The sequence below is a fragment of the Oryctolagus cuniculus genome, chromosome 17, assembly GCF_051225735.1.
Source record: "Oryctolagus cuniculus isolate XC-2025 breed Fujian yellow rabbit chromosome 17, ASM5122573v1, whole genome shotgun sequence".
NCBI lineage: Eukaryota > Metazoa > Chordata > Mammalia > Lagomorpha > Leporidae > Oryctolagus > Oryctolagus cuniculus.
In genome coordinates, this window is record NC_142883.1 from 42,498,999 (window position 1) to 42,516,188 (window position 17,190).

Here is a 17,190-nt window from a genome sequence, read left to right on the forward strand (position 1 = left end):
ACCCCTGAGAAGTGCGGCTTCATTTAAAAGAAAAGCCAGGCTTAAAGAAGCAGGGTCCCAGAGAGCCCAGGGGAGCACGGGACAAGAATTCAGCTCCAGGTGGCCCAGGTGCCGAACCATGAGGTCACAAGCAATGGCGGCCAAGGCTGTAAGCTTCTGGTTTCTACAAAAGGACTCGCATGCCAAGCCCTGCTAGAAAACCTCCAGGTAAACCACCTGGCCATGAGCCCCACCCAGGGGCCCTCACCAGCAGCGGGCTCTGATCCCGGCGTGGAGCTGCCTTCCTCCCACCCAGGCCCTGCCGGGACACAGGCTCTGCTCACCCTCTCCTGCCCCCTGGAAGAAGCTTCCCGAGACCCTTTTCTGTTCCGGGCTGAGCTTTGTCCCTCCCAAATTTCCACGTTGAAGTCAAAACCCCCAGCACCTCAGAGCTGGCTGTTCTTAGAGATAGGATCTTTATAGAAGCAATTACGTTAAGATGAGGTCATCAGGGTGGGCTCCAACCGAAGACGACCGGCGCCCTCGTCAGAGGAGTCGGGACCCAGGCTCACCCCGGGGGAGGACCAAGTGAAAAGACAGGGAGAGCACGCACCGGGAAGCCGGGACCCCGAGACCCCGAGAGGCCTCAGGAGCCGCCAGCTCTGCCCGCCCCTGGACGGCAGGCTGCAGCTTCCGGCGCTCTGCCGGGAAGCCTCTCGGTGGTACAAAGCCCCCATGGCATGGCACTTTGCCATGGCAGCCCCAGCAAGCCAGTGTCACTTCCGTGTCCCCCTTAGGAAGCCTACACGGACACCCCCACCGAAGCCTGGGCTGCCATTTCAGCCCAGCTGGCTGACTTAGAAGCAAACTCCTTCACGGCCAGTCAGCTCAGCCTCCTAAGAGAACCCCCCACGTATCTGCTTATTTATCATTGGTAGTTCCTCAAAAGAACCACGAAACTCTCTCCCGCCCAGCTGCTGAGCAGCCCGCGGTGCGGGGGAACCCAAAGCCCACTGCTTCTCTGATGGCCAGGAAGACGTTCTGTGAACACTTTCTGTATAAGGAGCTAACAAAGTTAGCTCCATTTTCCTGAGTTCTCTCAACAGTGCCGCTACTGTATTTTAATTTTAAAGCAACACATGTGCAGCTCAGCCGCAACAGAATTGCAAGGACAATTCCTGCTGCCCAGAACTGTACTTAGAGTAGTTCTAAGGCAGATGTAAAAGCTATTCTACCTAAATAGCGACTGGCTTGCAAGAGAAGGGATGGGCGGCCAGCCTTGGAGCCGCAGGCCCTGCACGCAGACCCTCCAATCCTGGGTCAGGCCGCCCCTGTGGCCAGGAGGGCCCAGTAATTGAACAAGATATTACCAGGTCCTCCGTGCCAGACGGTATTTCTGGCTACTTGAAACCCAGAGCAGATTTCTGTCCTCTGTTGTGGTCAGAGTGGGAAGGAGGAGCCCCCCGTTCCACTGTGACCCAGCCCCCTCCGGACAGAATCTGAGTGCCCGCCCTCACTCCACGGCTGTCCCAGTCCGTGACAGTGACGGAAGGCGCAGTGGATTTGGCTGAATGACTCAGCTCCAAAGAAAACCCACAGGGGTGGCGCGCCCAGGGTGAACCCACCTTCCGACCAGGCCAGGGGTGGGCTGTGACCATCTCTTCAAAGCCCCACAACCCAGATCGCAGTGCCCCAGCAAACTCACTTCCTGAACCAAAAAGACTCAAAGAAGCCATGTGGTCTGCCCCTACCCCCCTAAAGAGAGCCGATGGCCTTGCTTTTAAATGGGAGCGCGGACTTCGGAGGCACACTGTTGGGGACTGTGAAAACAGGACTGAAATTGCTTCCACATCTGGAACCAAATCCAGCAGCCAGCCCCAAGAATTCCTGGCATGCCAGCCAGCTCTGCTGGTCCAGGGCGGCGCTTCCTGTGGGCTCCCAGTCCCCCATCCACCTTCCTGAACCCTCACACAACACTCGTCACAGCAAGTGCAGGGGGAGAGGAAAGGGAGCGAACACGCCGGTGGCCCTGCCGTGGCCAGGGTCTGCTCTGGGCCTGCTTACAGAGGGGTCTCGTTTTCTTCCCCAAAATCCCCATGAGCAAATACTGTCCCCTCCTTAGAGGTGAGCAAGTGGTGGCTTCCTGCAGCTACACTGAGATTTTTCTTTCCTTTCCTTTGTAGTCACAAAAAGTTGAAGCCACACGACCTTGAATCAGCAGCCCCTAACTTCAATGACCCCATCCAGATTCCCAGGTACCAGCCGCGGGTGCCAGTGCCCAGGCAGCCGTTTCCCCAGAGGAAGCCTGGGCCAGGTGTCAGGCGAGGACCCACAGGCTACGGGTGGAAGGGGGTGCACATCAAGGGCTCTCCCCAGCTCCTGGAGCAGGCAGCTATTTTGGGCTACAAATTATAGCTTTTAAATGTGACTGTTTGAAGCCAGGGCTTAATTATTCACACAGCCAAAGGCTTACAGTGCTTGCTTTGGGGGCTCCAGATTTTATCGTCCTGATAAAGAGGAGCTTAAGGACTTGAGGTGAAGGCGTGGGGGTGGGGAGGCAGAGGCTCAGGCCAGCTCCTTGCCCACCGAGGGTCCTACCAGGTGGGCTGGGCAGCATCCCCTTGGGGTGTCCCCACAGGGGGCCCCTGGAGCTTCCCAGGGAGGGGCTGCAGTTTCCAGGTGCACACCTGGCTGGAGTGAGCATGATCTGCACCCGGGCTAGGCCCACCCCCTCCCCCTTGGTTGCAGACGCCCTCAGGGCCCAGAAGGCTACCTCCCTACAACCCGGGACCAAGGCTCCATCTGAACTGTCCCTTGGAGTGGACAGTCAGCACCAGGCTGGGTCACTGACCCTCCTCTTCCCACAGTCTCATGCCAGAGCCTCTGTGTTGATGACCCCACCACCTCCTAGAGCCCCCGTAGCCTCCGGGCAGGCTCGGTGCAAGTGTCCCTTTCCGCCCAGTGCCTTCGCCAGGCCCAGCCACCCAGGCTGCATAACCAGGAGCTGCCATCTTGCGCTGGGGTCATGAGGGCAGGCCAGGGTCCTTCCCAGCTCTCCCACGGGGGATAGGCGAGAGGGCACTGGGTCTGACCACAAGCCATGGCTCCAGGCTCAGAAGGTAGAAGTCCCAGGGAACCCCATCAGGAAGGCCCTCAGAGAGCCTGTGAGCACCCCGCTTGCCTGCAGGCCAGCTCCTGGCGCTCAGACCCTCGGGAAGCCCTTTCCCGCAGGCCTGGGTCTCAGGACATGCTGCTCCTCCCCCACAGCCCAGGATGTTGTGCACCCTTGCCCTCTCCACAGCACACACTGCTCCTTATTAAAGGGAGGGCCGCGTGGAGAAAACTGGGGAAGCCCAGCTTTCATCAGACACTCGAGGGAGGGGGCAGGGACAAGGTGTGATGCCGCCACCTGCTGAAGTCTCCCTCTAGCCAGCAGCTCAGGCCGAGGCCCTACTTGGTGTGGCCTAGGACCAGCTGGACAACCCCATGGGGCTGTCTCCCAGGGTGCAGTCCTGCTCCTGCCTCCGTGGGCAGCCCTCGCCCAAATCTCTGCACTGTTGAAGCCAGAAGCAAGGCAACCGCGCCACCCTTGCTCCGTCGGTGCCCATGGGTCACCCTCGCCACCATTCTCCTCTCTGCTCTCTGTCCTGCCCCTCTGCCCTGCAGCCCAGCCACCCTGAGTGACGGCGTCCGGGCACCTCCTGCTCACACTGCTGCTCCCTGCCCAGAGCTCCTCCACCTGTCTCAGGGCATCCTCCTGGAGCATCACCACTGGCAGCCACGCCCTGAGAGCCACAGGCCCTCGGCCTCAACCACTGAGGAGGACTGAGAAAAAGCACACGGATTCAGCTCCTATCACGCACCAGATGCTCCGGTGCAGCAGCCAGTGTTTCAATGAGAAAACTCAAACTCACAGAGGCCCATCTGCAAGGGGCACAGAGCTAGCAGGGCTGGGGCTGGACCAGGTGTGACTTTAATGCCCCAGGCAGAGTGCAGAGAACACCGAGCTCCACGCGACGTCCAGCACTTCCTGGAGGGCCAGCACTGCACGGGGCAGCCTCGGGCTGGCTGAGCCCTGCAGGTATGCGGCGGCACCAGAACTCCCAGGGAGCGGAAGGGTGCGGGGACCCTGCACACTGGGCTTCTGAGTTCTGTGCCAGACGAGCCCTGGGATGTAACCCTCCTCCTCTTTCCCACCGCAACAGGGAGCTTCAAAGAGGCTACACGTGGAAAGGTTTTACAGAAAGGGAAAGGAGAGAGACTGGGAAGAAAACTGGTAAAGGGAAACACATGTGAAAACGAAAACAGGCAAAATCGGAGGATGAGAGAAGGAAGAGCGATGTCCGAGGATTAAAACCGGAGTCTAGAGGCTCTGGCGACACCCGTTCCCCTCGGGAAGGCCAACGACCTCTGCCTGCCCTCCTCTGCCCTAAGCCAGGTGGAGCCCATGTGACCTTGGACAACACCCAGTGAGACGGAAACAGGGAAAGGTGCGCTGCACACCAGCCACAGCCACGGAGGATGGGGAAACCACCCGAGGTCCACAGGGGCCACTCTGCTTTCCCGAGGCCACACTGCTGGTGAGCCATAAAGTGGGACTCTGGGCCCTGTGGGCCCGGTGTCCACGCCTGTCCCCTGGAACCACACCACAGTGTCCCCTCCTAGAACGCTGCCACCACTACAAGGTGGCCCGATTGCCTTCCATGAAGCAACTGGGCTAGTTCTGAAATGCTCAAGAGGTTACCCTCTACCTGTGTTTCTTTCAGTCCAAGACGCCTCTGATTTGAAGATGCACCATTGTTTCAAGGAGACCAAGAAAGGGAAGGTACAGTCATAGCAGCAAGCATATAACACGTCCCAGCGTGATGTGAAGGAGAAGGAGAGGGGCCCAAGGCTGTACGGCACGGTGCAGCACGGCACGGCACGGCGTGAGGCAAGTGGGGAGTGGGATGCAGCCACGTCGCTCTTTGGGCTGCGTGAGTGCCCCAGGAAGCGCAGTCAACTCCACGCTTGCACCTGCACGTGTCCATGCACCTGCTGCTGCAAGATCCTTCTGGGCAAGCAGGTGGACAAGCACACAGACACGTGCTGGCCAGAGCTGCCTTGCCACCAAGAATCCTCATTTCGCCAGGAGGCCATCGTCTAGGTTACTTAACACCAAGACCATCCCCGACCACCGCCCTCCCAGCCAGCCAGGTCAGGCCAGGCCGGCTGGCTCACCTCAGTGGACTGCAGACCTCTGCACAGCCAAGCTGAAAGAGCAGGTAGGTTTGCTCCTTGGAAAACTGCCAAGGGCGGTCACTGACATGGCTGGGTGGCTGCACAGCCTGCACCTTCTGTCTGGCCCTCCTCCAGATCTCCTGCGGCCCACAGCTAGCCAGAGCCGCAGGTTTTAATAAGGCAGATACTGCCCAATAGCAGGGGTGGACGGGCTACGCTGCTCCAAGCCAGCTCTTCCAGCTGGGCACAGGGGGACGGGCAGGTGGAGATGGAGGGCAGGTAGGCAGACGACCCCAGCCCGACAGAGCAGGCAGCCTATGGGAGGTCACAGCAGGTGCAGCATCACCCCCGGCTGGGGAGAAGGCTGTCACCCCGAGATGCGCTCTGTATCTCATTCTCGGCTTGCCACGCAGGCGCCAGTGCCCTCACCTGGTCCCACACAGTGTGCATCTGCAGAGGCCACGGGGTTTATTTAAATGAAACCACAAAGCCCAGGAAGCTTCAGCTTCAGCACCGACGCCTCCTGTGCCGAGTTCTGCTAGGTGCTGAGGTTATCAGGAGAACCCGAGCTGTAGACACAGGAACTGACAGACACAGTCAGACAGGCACTGTTTTCACTGCTTTCCACAGTTATTCATTGGCCCACATAACCACCCTGTCTTACAGATGAGGAAATGAAGGCCTAACATCCCACAAACAGCAAGTGGCAGAGATAGGATCTGACCCCAGACAGCCGGATGCTGGAGTCCCGGCGCTGGGGCACTACACTCCCTGCCCCTCTAGTCTCTCCCCACGAGTGGCAGCCGATTAAGAGTCAGAAGCTACTCCACAAAGAAAACAAAGAAAAAAATAAAATAAAATAAATTAAAAAAAAGAAGCTACTCCAGGTACTTTAAATCATGGTGATGACCCTATGAGGCAGAGACCATTATTGAACCCATTCTGCAGGGGGGGAACCTGAGGCTCAGAAAGGGGCGGTCGCTTGTCCGAAATTCCACAGGTAGCAAGCAGCAGAGCTGGGATCTAGATCCAGATGTTTTTCTAGAAGGTTCCAAAACTTTTTTTTTTCTCCCTTAAGAAATCGGGCCTTGGGGGAGTGCGGTCTGGTGCAGGGAGCAGACGCCCCTCAGCTCTCATATCCCAAGTTCATGCAGACGGCACCGGCTACTTGAAGTGTGGCTTCTTATGGTCTCAGGCTCTCAGGGAGAGTGCAGAGGATGGGACTAGCAACAGAGGACTCCAGAGAGGGTGCTCCCACCCCTCTCCCACGTTCTACTTCTGCTTAGGCCTTCCTCTTTGGTCCCTGAGAAGAGAGAGAGGCTCCCCATGAGCAGAGCCACAGACACGAATGAGAAGTTCTGCACCTGAATGAGGTTTACCTTGTGAAGAGGACTCACGTGTCTGGACGCTGAAACAGGTGGAATCAATTAAAATAGGCACATTAGCTGGAAAACCGCCATTTCTTAAAGGAAGTCAAGAGGCGGGGTTAGAAATGCGGGCATTATTGGGACCTGCCTGCCACAGGATGTGGGGCTGGAGCAGACCCAGACCCCACAGCCCTGGACCTCCAAGGCCACCCACCCCCACCTTCATCCCACTTTCCGGAAGGCACATAATCCTGGTTGCCCAATCTCTCCTCCCTCCCAGGCCACTGGGAAAAGGAGGAAATGAATAGCAAAACCTCTGGGGGCTCAGGAAGGTTCCCAGAATCCGAGCTTTGGGTCACAAATGCCTTTGTGAAGGGCTCAACTCCTCTAAGAGCTGATCCAGCCAGGAGGCCTCGGAGCAAGGTCAGCCAGGCACTGCCAGAGCCCATCTAGCCTTGAACGGGGCCTGTGTGAACTGGCCAGTGCCAAATTCCATTTAGTTAATGGGGTGAGCCCCAAACACTTGGGCAAGGACACCAGTCCAGTATAGTCGGACACCTGGCATGGGAAAATGACAGCTCCGAATGAAACACATGACACAGGTCTTGCCTGGCTTTGGGGACACCGGACTGCCAGCCACCAGTGTGGGCTCCAGATCACCCTGCTTGGAACTGTGGCCAGGCTCAAAGCTAAGTCCCCTCAAGGGACATGTGTTGGCTAGGAGAGGTGGCCAGACTCACCCCAGTGACTCCCCATCCACCCTTGACTCTCAGCTCGCACCCCGGCTGCACAGCTCCTGTGCACCAGCACATGCAGATAAGCTGGGGCCCAAGCTGCACTGAGGAAACCCGAGGCTGCCTCCCAGGCACTGAGTGCCCCTGGGCGGCCCGCAGGAGACCAGAGCACAGAGCCATGCACTGCCCGTGCAGAGGGAAGGCAGTGGAGGCCTGGGCACACTGGGGCCACAGGAGGCCAGGGAGCCCATGAAAGTCAGGAAGGAGGAAGAAGCAAGGCCCTAGGTGTGTGTGGGAGTGCAGACTGCCGTCACCCTAGGGCAGGAGCTGACCTACAGGCCCAGCGTGCTGTCTGCTCAGAGGTGCAGCTGCACAGCACGGCGTTGGCTTCACCAACTGGCGTTTGTGTGCTGGGAAGCACAGTCTGCCCAGAGCTGTCTGCGCGTTCACACAGGCAGGCGAGTCAGACCTGACCCAAGCCGAGAGCAGGGACGTCCACAGCAGCTGTGGCCACGGACACCTGTGCTCCCAGAAATGAATGCCTGAGGCCAGGGTCTGGGGACAGTGGCGCAACGAGCACTGTGTGTCCGTGGTTTCCAGCGTCAGCGCTACTGTCAGCTTCTTGGGGTTCTTGGCCGCTGTCTGACAGCAAAGTGTCCTCCCACCCCGGCCCTGTCTCTCAGAGCTTGTCTCCACGTCCCTTTCCCACCACATACCAGCCACACACTAGGGGCTGGGCAGACAGAAAGGTGAAGGGCCAGTGCCCTGAGGTGCCATCTGTCACAGCGTCCAGGAAAGATCACACAGTGTCCGGTCAGACACCGTGTGGGCCTGCCAAGCCAGTGTGCCTGCCTGGCATAGACAGGACTACCCACTCAACCACACGCGACCTCAGTGGTCCTCCTCGTTTGCCAGGCCGGTGATCCAGTGCCATAAACACCGGGCTACCAAGTCCAGAGCTAGCAGAGCTGACCCAGAGGAAAACGGAGCCCAACCTGAGGGGTCCCACACCTGCCAAGGCCAGGGCACTGCACCCCTCTGCCAACACCAGGGTCACATAAAGACGCTTCCTTTTCATCCACAATCAGCCCCGTGTCGGGGAGCCCCACAGAGACAGACAGGGGCATGGAAGGCCTCTGTCCAGGCTGCCCCTCCCTGTCCCCGAGCCACCTGCCGTCCCAGAACTGCGCACCTGCTATTTCACTGGGAGCCTGTCCCTGCCCCCCTCACCTCCTCCTTAGCCTTACCCAAGAGACAGGAAGTGAAATAAACTGTAAAGGCCCTCAAAGCAGGAGGATGGGGGTGGGGGTCAAAGTCCCGCGGCCCAACAGGTCAGCCAGGGTTGGGGGTGGGAATGGAAAAGGGTGAGTTGTGAGGGCCCTAGGTGAACAGCTCACCACCCACGAAGAAGCCCAGGGTGTGGTGCAGCTGTCCACCAGGAAGGGAAGGGGCTGGGAAGCCAGCAGGCCCCAGAAAGCTCCAGGGAGGAGCCCCCACCCCCTCCCGGAAGCACAGGCTATGTGTCTGTGTGGCGAGGAGATGGCTTGGACCCTTGAGGGGAGCACCTCCAACTCCGACTTTCTTCCCTCCCTGGCCTGAAAGTCCCTCCCAAGGACAGGCTCCAGGCAGTCTCTCTTAGAGATCTCCCTGGGGGCAAAGGTCATGCCTCCCAGCAAGCTCACCTGACCTGGCAGTCAACCAGCCCCTCCCCCCGGCGGCCGGCAGGGTCTTATCTCTCCCGCTGGCCTTAACTATTTACTCCACCCCCTTCAGCAAAGCCCACCTTCCCCAAATTCCAAAGCATTTGCCCAGCTGTGCAGCTGCGCGGACCTCCTCAAAGCCAAGCTCTCCGCTGCACCCCCTCCCCTCGGGCCAGGGCGCGAGATGGCCGAGATCAACTTGCCCAAGTGTTCAGAGGAGTCGGGCAAGGCCAGATGAGACCAGGTATTCAAAGCCTCCCTGGAGCCTGCAGATACCTGGGGACAAGCAAACGTCCCAGGTCTGGTATTCCCCGGGCACGGAACCCACAGTTCCTCAATGGCAGCTAAGCAGGGCAGCCGGACTGGCCAGTAGCACAGGGCCGGAATCTGGGGAAGCTGGCGGTGGGCAGCCGGACCTCGGCCAACAGCGTGACTCAGGCTGTCCAGGAAGATGCGTTAGATGGCTGTTGGGACATGGATGCACACACACTACACACATGCGGTGTGTGTGGGGGGGATCTCCTAGGCAGGGGTGGTTGCACACCCGTGGTAATGCTCCCTCCCCCTAGATTGCTCTCTCCCTCTCCAGGCAAACCCTGTAACCGTCTTTCACCTGAGAGGGACCTGGGGCTGCCCCAGGGGCTGTGCTTGCCAAGCCACCTGCCTCCTGGAAGGGCAGAGGTTCCCAGATCACCAGGAAGAAGCCAGCCCAGCCAGGGCTTTGCCACTCTGAGACCTGCAGGCTGAGTGGAGACAGGAACCCAGGCCCCCACACTCCCCTGAGAAGGAGGCCTATCAGTGAGTCAGTGGAGGAAACCCACATGCAGGCCCTGGTGTGCGTGCCAGGCCTCTGGGGACAGCAGGTCCAGGGAGAAGGGGAAATAGGGAAGGGTGAGAAGAGGGACCAGGCTCCCCACAGTGCGGACGGCTGTGCAGAGGCCGAGCCACCGGCACCACTGGTCCCTGGCAGAGAACCGCAGAGCCAAAAACAACTACCCCCCCCTCCCGGCCAGAGCCGAGGGCGAGAGGCTGGGGGCACCCACACAGCTCCTCCCACAGCAACATCGCGAACGGGACAGGCTCTGTCCCCAAAGCCCGCACTGGGCTGGCCCTCTCTGCTGGCCGCGCATAGACCCGCAGAGGCACGAGGGAAGCCGGGGAGCCGGCTCGGACCGGCCGCCAAGAGCTACGGAAAAACTTCGCCGCGCTCAGCCCTCTAGGCGACATGGCTAGGGGAGGAGGTGGGGCACAGGGCCGGCCCCAGGGGAAGTGTCCGGGTAAGCCAACTTCCCAGTCGACTAGGTCCCCCCAAAATACTTTGTGGAACTGAGCGGAGGACACAGCGGCCACCCACCCCTGCCGGCGCCCTGAGCTGCTGCTGCCCACCTCGCACTTGGCCAGGGGGCCGTAGAGGGCATGGGGACAGCGGCTTCTCCTGCCCGGCCAAGCGAGCCAGCGCAGGTAACCCGACCTCCCAGGCCAGGCCCCAGGGTGGACACTCCGGGGCCGGAGCGGGCACAGTTCCGCGCTCCACCAACTTCCTTGTCCCGGGGCCGCGCGCCGGGGCCAGGTGCGCCCCGCGAGTCTGGCCCTCGGTTGCCGCTTACCTGGCTCCCAGGAGCCGGCGGAGTGCGCATCTCCTGCCCAGCTGCGGGTGGCCGCGCTGCAGAGGGGCGGGCGGGACCCGGGCTCCGGCCGCCCAGCGCGCGCAGAACAATCCCCCGGCCGCGCCGCCGCCGCGCGCACCGTTCGGCACCAGTTGAAGGCGCCGGCGCCGGCCCCGCCCCCGCCCGCGCCCGTTGCCGGGAGACCCGCGTGGGCCGAAGGGCTCTTTGTATCAAAGCTGCGGTGACATCACGAGGCGCCTGGGCTCAGGGACTCGGGGGCGGGGCCTCGTCCGGGGGCGGGGTCGGGGAGGAAGCGCGGCCGTGGAATCCGAGCCGCGGGGGCGGGGCGCAGGTAACCCCGCCCCTCCAAGGTAGGGGCAGGTGGCCGGGCCGCGCCGACCAATGGCAGCGCGGGTGCTCGGGGGGGCGGAGCCCGCTTGGGCGGGCCCGCGCTCAGAGTTGCTGCTGCCGGGTCTGGCTCTGGGACCCAAGGGGACCGTTTATTGGAAGCGCGCACTGGCGCCAAGTCCACGCGACCCTCGCTGTTTTGCATCCACCGCACTCGTTGCGGTATACCAGCTGGCATTCCCTGGCTGGCATTCGCAGGCCCGATCCCAGACCTGCCACCCCCCACGTCCCCTTGCAACACACACCTGCGTGTCCATCCTCTGGTGGCTCCTGAACTGAGTTTTATCCTGTGAGCTACCCACAACCCTTCCAACCTTTTCGATGTAAAATCAGAGCCCTGTAACCAGACCAGCTACACAGAGAACCGAGTGGCAACAGATACGAAATAATAAAAACAAGGACGAGGATCCCTTCTGCTGAATTATAGTAAGAAACAATTATGTGCTCCTCTCATAAGTCTTCATCGTGGACTGTTTTAAAAATAGGCAAGGGGTCGGCGCTGTGGAAGTAGGTTAAGCCTCTGCCTCCTGCCGGTTCGTGTCCCGGCTGCTCCACTTCCGATCCAGCTCCTGCTAATGGCCTGGGAAAGCAGAAGATGGCCCAAGTGTTTGGGCCCCTAAAGCAGCATGGGAGACTCGGAAGGCACTCCTGGTTTCTGGCTTCAGTTCAGCCCAGCCCTGGCCATTGCTGCCATTTGGGGAGTGAACCAGTGGATGGAAGACCTCTCTCTCTGTCTCTCTCTGCCTCTGCCTCTCTATGTGTAACTCTGCTTCTCAAATAAAAAGTCTTTTTTTTTTTTAAAGAGGCAAAAATGATGTGATGAGTGCGAAAGAGCAAATGCTGTGAATGTGGCTTCCCTTTGACCTGAGGGGTGCAGACGCCTTCCTAACTGTCCCCCTGGAAGCCACCCTTGCCTCCCCTGAGTGCCCACCAGTCAACAAGGTGGCACCATCAGGATGGGCAGGACTAGCACCACCACACACACGCACACACACACACACACGCACACATGCGCACACATACCCACTCACACACGCGCACATGCACACGCGCATGCACGCACACCCACTCTCTGGTCTGCTCCCTACCTCCTCCCCAGCAGCCCCTCTGGTTCCCAGGGCCCATTTCCTAGGCAAAGCAGCCACTGGGGCTCTCAGACTGGCCGGGAACTCTTCAGAAGGGACAGCATTTCCTGGAAGGACAGCGGCTGTATGCAGTGGAAGCTCCGAATTCAGAGATCTGCATGCAGAGGCTGCAGACTGATTCGCACCCTGGTTTGTGTCCACTCCACAGTCCCGGCACAGGAGCACTGGCCTTGCAACCAGACAGACCTGGGTCTGAATCCTATCTGCCAGCTGCCCGTCCGGGACAAGTGGCATCACCTCTCTGAGACCCGATGTCTTCACCTGTGACATGGATCGGCCCGTGCCTCCTGGGCTCTTGTGTAGCTAGCACAGTGAGAACACCTCGTGTGGTACGTGAGGAAGCCCACGCACCCTCAGCCTGCTCCGTGGCCTTCCCAGCCCCACCCTGAGACCAGAGCTCCGCGGCCTCCCTGAGGTTTTAGGGTGTGGCTGAGTCCAGGGGTTCTATCTTGGTTTCCCTTCTTTTCAAAGTCCCATGTTGTCCCCAAAGACTACTGGGCTCCAGAATGCAGGGCACACGGCAGGATAGCCTAGAACTGGGGCAAAGAAACAGGAACCTGCGGTGATGTGTACTGTGGGTCCTGGCTTCTCTCAGCCAAGGTCAGCAGAAAGTCAGACCTGCTAAGCCCCTCCCTGCCCCTAGCCAGGGCAGCCGGGTCAACATTTCAGGAGCTCTGTCAGAGACCCAGAGTCCCGGCTGCTCTGCTGCCATCCAGCTCCCTGCTAAGGTGCCTGGGGAAAGCAGATGATGGCCCCAGTCCTTGGGCTCCTGTCACCCACAGGGGAGACCTGGATGGAGTTCAGCCTGACCTAGCCTCAGCCCTTGTGGCCACGTGGGGAGTGAACCAGTGGCTGGAAGATCTACCCCCCGACTTTTCCAATAAATAAGTCTTATATTAACAAAGGAGGACGTGGTGCTAGCGGGCCCCTCTTTATTTTTCCCACAAGCAGAGGAGTTGGGAGCATCTCCAGGTTTTGTCCTAAAAGCAGAGGGAGGTCACGATGCACTGCACATGCCCGGATTGGGAGCCCGTCCTGGCCTGCTCACCGTAAGGAAGTCATTTAATGTTTTGGAGCATTGCTAATAACTATAAAATAGACACAAAACATTTCCTCTTTTAGTTATGTGGCTTAAATGAAATGATCAAATGAGGGTCCAGTACAATGCCCAGGCATGGGCTCCACACACAGCAGCTCCTGGCTCCTTCCGAAAGATCGACAAGCCACCGGCAGACTCAGTGGTTATGTGCGTGGGGGGCACCACTTCCTGGGTCTCCACCTTGTCGCTCCATGGCCATGGGCAAGTTTAATTCCCAGAGTCCCAGTGTCCTCATCTCAAACTGCAGAGGATAGTAGTGTGCACCGTAGGATTGCTGCAAGGAGTGAGGTATCAGGGCCCAGGGAACACGCAGAGCCAGGCAGGGTGCTGCTCAGGGGACAGCAGCCACTGATCACCAAGGCGAGAGGCTGGGAGCCACAGAGGCGAGGGGCAGAAGCTAGAGGGGTCTGGCGGAGAAACAGGGTGCTAGCCTTGGGGAGGACCTGACATCTTCCAGTGGGGGTCAGCAGAGTAGTGACAGTTGCGGGGCTGGGAATGGGCGGTGGAGAGAACTGTCGCCAGGATTAGCACTGCACAGGCTGTGGGCACCGGAGGCACCAGCTCAGGCTAGGACTCAGTGCGCGTGGTCCGAGTGGGGGCCCAGAGTGAGGCAGAGTGCAGCCTCCTGAACACGGCCCTCTCTAAGGCTGGAGCGAGCCACCCCGGCCTCTTCGCTGAGCTGTGCTTTAGAAGTCCTGGAATGAAACCCAGGAGGTCGCATCTCGTGTGCTCCTCTCCTCCCCACCCACAGATGGGACTCTGAGACTCAGGGAGGGTTGGCAACTAGCCCAGCGCCACACAGCGAGACGTCTGCTGCGCAAGCACCGAAACCCAGGCTCCTGTCTGCCAGCGCGGGGTCCTCTCCTTCCTGCTGTGGTTAGGACGATGGACGACGGGCAGAGAAAGGCAGGGGACGGCAGTGGCAGGGAGCTGACCTTCCCACCCTCCTTGTCCAGGGCCTTGAGACTCCTGAGGGGTCTGACTCGGCCTTTCAGGAGAAAGAACAGGAAGGACAATCTCATTAAAAAATAAGTAAATAAGTAACCGCCCCAAAACCTGGGGCAGGCATTTGGCCGGGAGGTGACACATAACAGCTCAAGGAGTCATGTTCCTACCACCCACGTGGGAGGCCTTCCACCCAGGCCCTTGCAGCTATCTGGGGAGTGAACCAGAGGAAACGGAGCTCTGTCCCTCAAATAATAAGAAAGTGCAAAGTCCCCTGGACAGACTGTGTCCAAGAAAATTTCAGACTGTGCCACTCCAATGAATTCTTGTTATGTCAGGAGCTGACCTGCCCACTGATATGAGAATACTGCACTCCCATGGTGTCAGACGCCTGTCAGACAGAAGCAGGGGGGATGTGAATGGGCAGGTGTCACAGCCGCCAGAAACTGGCGGGAGACAGAAAACACATCTCGCGGTGACCCGGCTGAGGGGAGGGGACGGCGAGCTCTGCCGGTGCCACCCTGCTCCGCGGTCTACTTCCCCTCTCCGTGACCCTGCAGGAGTCAGCTCAGCTTCACATGGTACAGAGGCGGTGTTTGTGCACGCTCAGGGCTACGTGGAAGGGCTGGCTGAACACGTGTGACATCTTCAGCGTCACAGTGGGAAAAGAGCTCTTCTGAACGTTACCCAGCATTGGCAGCAGCCAAGGGAACAGAGAACAGCACAGAGGACATCAGAGCTAACCAAAGAAGAATCAGGTTCAGGGGCTCTCGAAATGAATACCCTGTGTGCTCAGCATTCTGTGGGGCTCCTGCCTCCAGGCCAATGGGAAAGTCGCCCCACTTCTGCCTACTTTACGTGCAGTCTGCCACAGGGGACTCATGCCACAAAGGCTTCTATGGTTTTAAAAATGCACGAATTCACTAGGCCAGAGCAATCGATTGTCACCCCAACAGGGAAAGGAGCCCCAGATGTGGGACTTGGCTGCTCTCCTCACAGGGCACAGTTAGTGACTGGGGGAGCCATGTCTCGTGACTCTGGAGTGCTCTCCAAAGTGGACATCAGTTATTAACCTTGGCTGTCAACACCAGGCAAACGCGGTCAACACACGTACTGGGCAGTATCCCTGCCCAACCCCACATCCATGTGGAGAAACCCTCCGTGGGGCTGGCCTGGATTTGGCCTTGGCACCTGTCCTCTCTCTCTATGGTCCTGTGACTCCACTCACACAAGGTGCCAGCTAACTCTTCAATCTCAGCTTGCAGCCCCAGGCAACAAATTGGATGTGTGACCACTTAAGTAGGAGTTGACAACAAATCGGATGTGTGACCACTTAAGCAGGAGTGGAAGAAAGGGGAACAGTCACTAAGCCAGGGGGCAGGACCCTGCACGGCAAAGGCCTCTGGACCCTCTGGGAGAAAGTGATCCTGACCTCCCACTTCAAACACCAGGAGAGACCCTCGGGTTCCAGAGCACTCCCTCTCTAGCTGGGACATGTCCATGGGGCCTGTCCTGGGCCTGCACTGCACCTCCGCCCCCGGAAAGGCATGGGCAGCCTGGGTTTGGGGCTCTCCCAGCTCCCTGGGCCCCAGACTGCTTTCCTGGAGGAGCTGTGGGTTGGACAGCTCGCTGTAGGTCTCTGTTCCTTGGGCCCAGGTGACTGTCCCCGGGTGAGGATGCCCTCCGAGCAGTCTGCCTCCAGGGCCGGGTTCCCTGGCAACCCAGGCTGGCTGGTTGCTATGAAGACAGGGCGGGGCCAGGTCTTGATAACTCTGGAGCCCAGGCTGAGTCCTCCGCGGTGCCAGCTCTATTTTTGTAACCTGTGCACACGTGAGCAATGGGTTTTCTTACTCACTGAGACCCACGGAGAGGGGGAAGATGGTGAGAAACCCCATCTCCTCCCTAACAAGCGTCTCCTCTGACTCATCCCGTCACCCACGAGGGGCAGCGGCGGGCAGGAGGAAGTTGAGCAGGGTCTCCTTTGACTTGGACCGGGTGAGGGCAGGAAGACAAACGTCCTTTCTCTTTCCTCTTGGCCACATTGGGGGACTGCAGCCTGACAGCATCAATAACGCTCCTTTCCCTCAAACCCTCGCCCCACCCCCCCCACCTGCCTCAGTGCATTGTGCCTCAGTTTCCCCGTTGGTCCAGTGGACAGGGTACGGCCAACACTGCAGGTGGGGCTATGCATCAGAAGAGGAGACATCATGGGCATCTGGAAAGCGTTTTGTTAGAAATGAGGATCTCGGCCTGTACAGACACGACACTGAAGGGCACTGTGGGGAGCAACCCGGACTAGACTGAGTTACTGGAATTAAGACTTATTCTATGCATCTGCTCTCCCACAATATGGCGCTGGGAGAGAAGAAAACAGCTTCTACACAGCTGCCTCCAGTTCAGCCAATAAACTGTAGGACTTGCTCCTGATTGGAGGAGAGCAGCGTACTCGGCGTGTGGGCAGCCGAGTTAGGATTGGCGGAGGAGGACTATAAAGGAGGAGAGAGACGATATGCACCGGGAACATCTAAGGGGAACACCTGTGCAGCCCCCGAGAGAGCCGGCCGGCGGTGTGCCGCTCCCCTGCGGAAGTGGGGAAAGTGGCCAGGGGGAACCGCCCTTCCATGGAGGTGGAAGGGACAGTAGCCAACCCGGGAAGAACCAGCAGCAAACCCGGGGAGGGCCGAGCAGACAAAAGAACAGCGCAGGGTCCTGTGTCGTTCCTCCACGAAGAGGGGGAGCGACATAATGGTGCCGTGACTCGGAAAGGAAACCTAGGACGGATAGAAAACTTAGGAGGGAAGAAACGGGAAGAAATGGGAAAATACCGGAGAGAGAGAGACTAGCAAACAGCCTAGGAAAAGCCGGACGAAAAAGGTGCCGGAAGAAGCTATTGAAAGCCTAGGCATAGACTCAGATACGGACTACAGGGGGAAGCTGGGAGAAATCTCTAAGGTCGAAAGCAAAAGTGAAAGCTACAACAAACAGA

At 59.2% G+C, this 17,190-nt stretch overlaps 1 protein-coding gene across 3 annotated transcripts in view; it reads right to left on the bottom strand.

Annotated features, from left to right (window-relative positions):
* The window catches only part of RAB11FIP4 (RAB11 family interacting protein 4), a 108,818-nt gene that overhangs the window by 21,373 nt on the left and 70,255 nt on the right, over positions 1-17,190 (bottom strand). Inside the window, exon 1 of one of the 3 annotated variants that reach the window (XM_051825446.3) lies at positions 10,608-10,830. The exons of the other annotated variants lie outside the window; for them this stretch is intronic. Coding sequence (XP_051681406.3) covers positions 10,608-10,637 — 30 coding nt within the window. The 5' untranslated portion in view covers positions 10,638-10,830. Of the gene's footprint in view, positions 1-10,607; positions 10,831-17,190 lie in introns of those variants that run through there. 3 annotated transcript variants of the gene reach the window in all.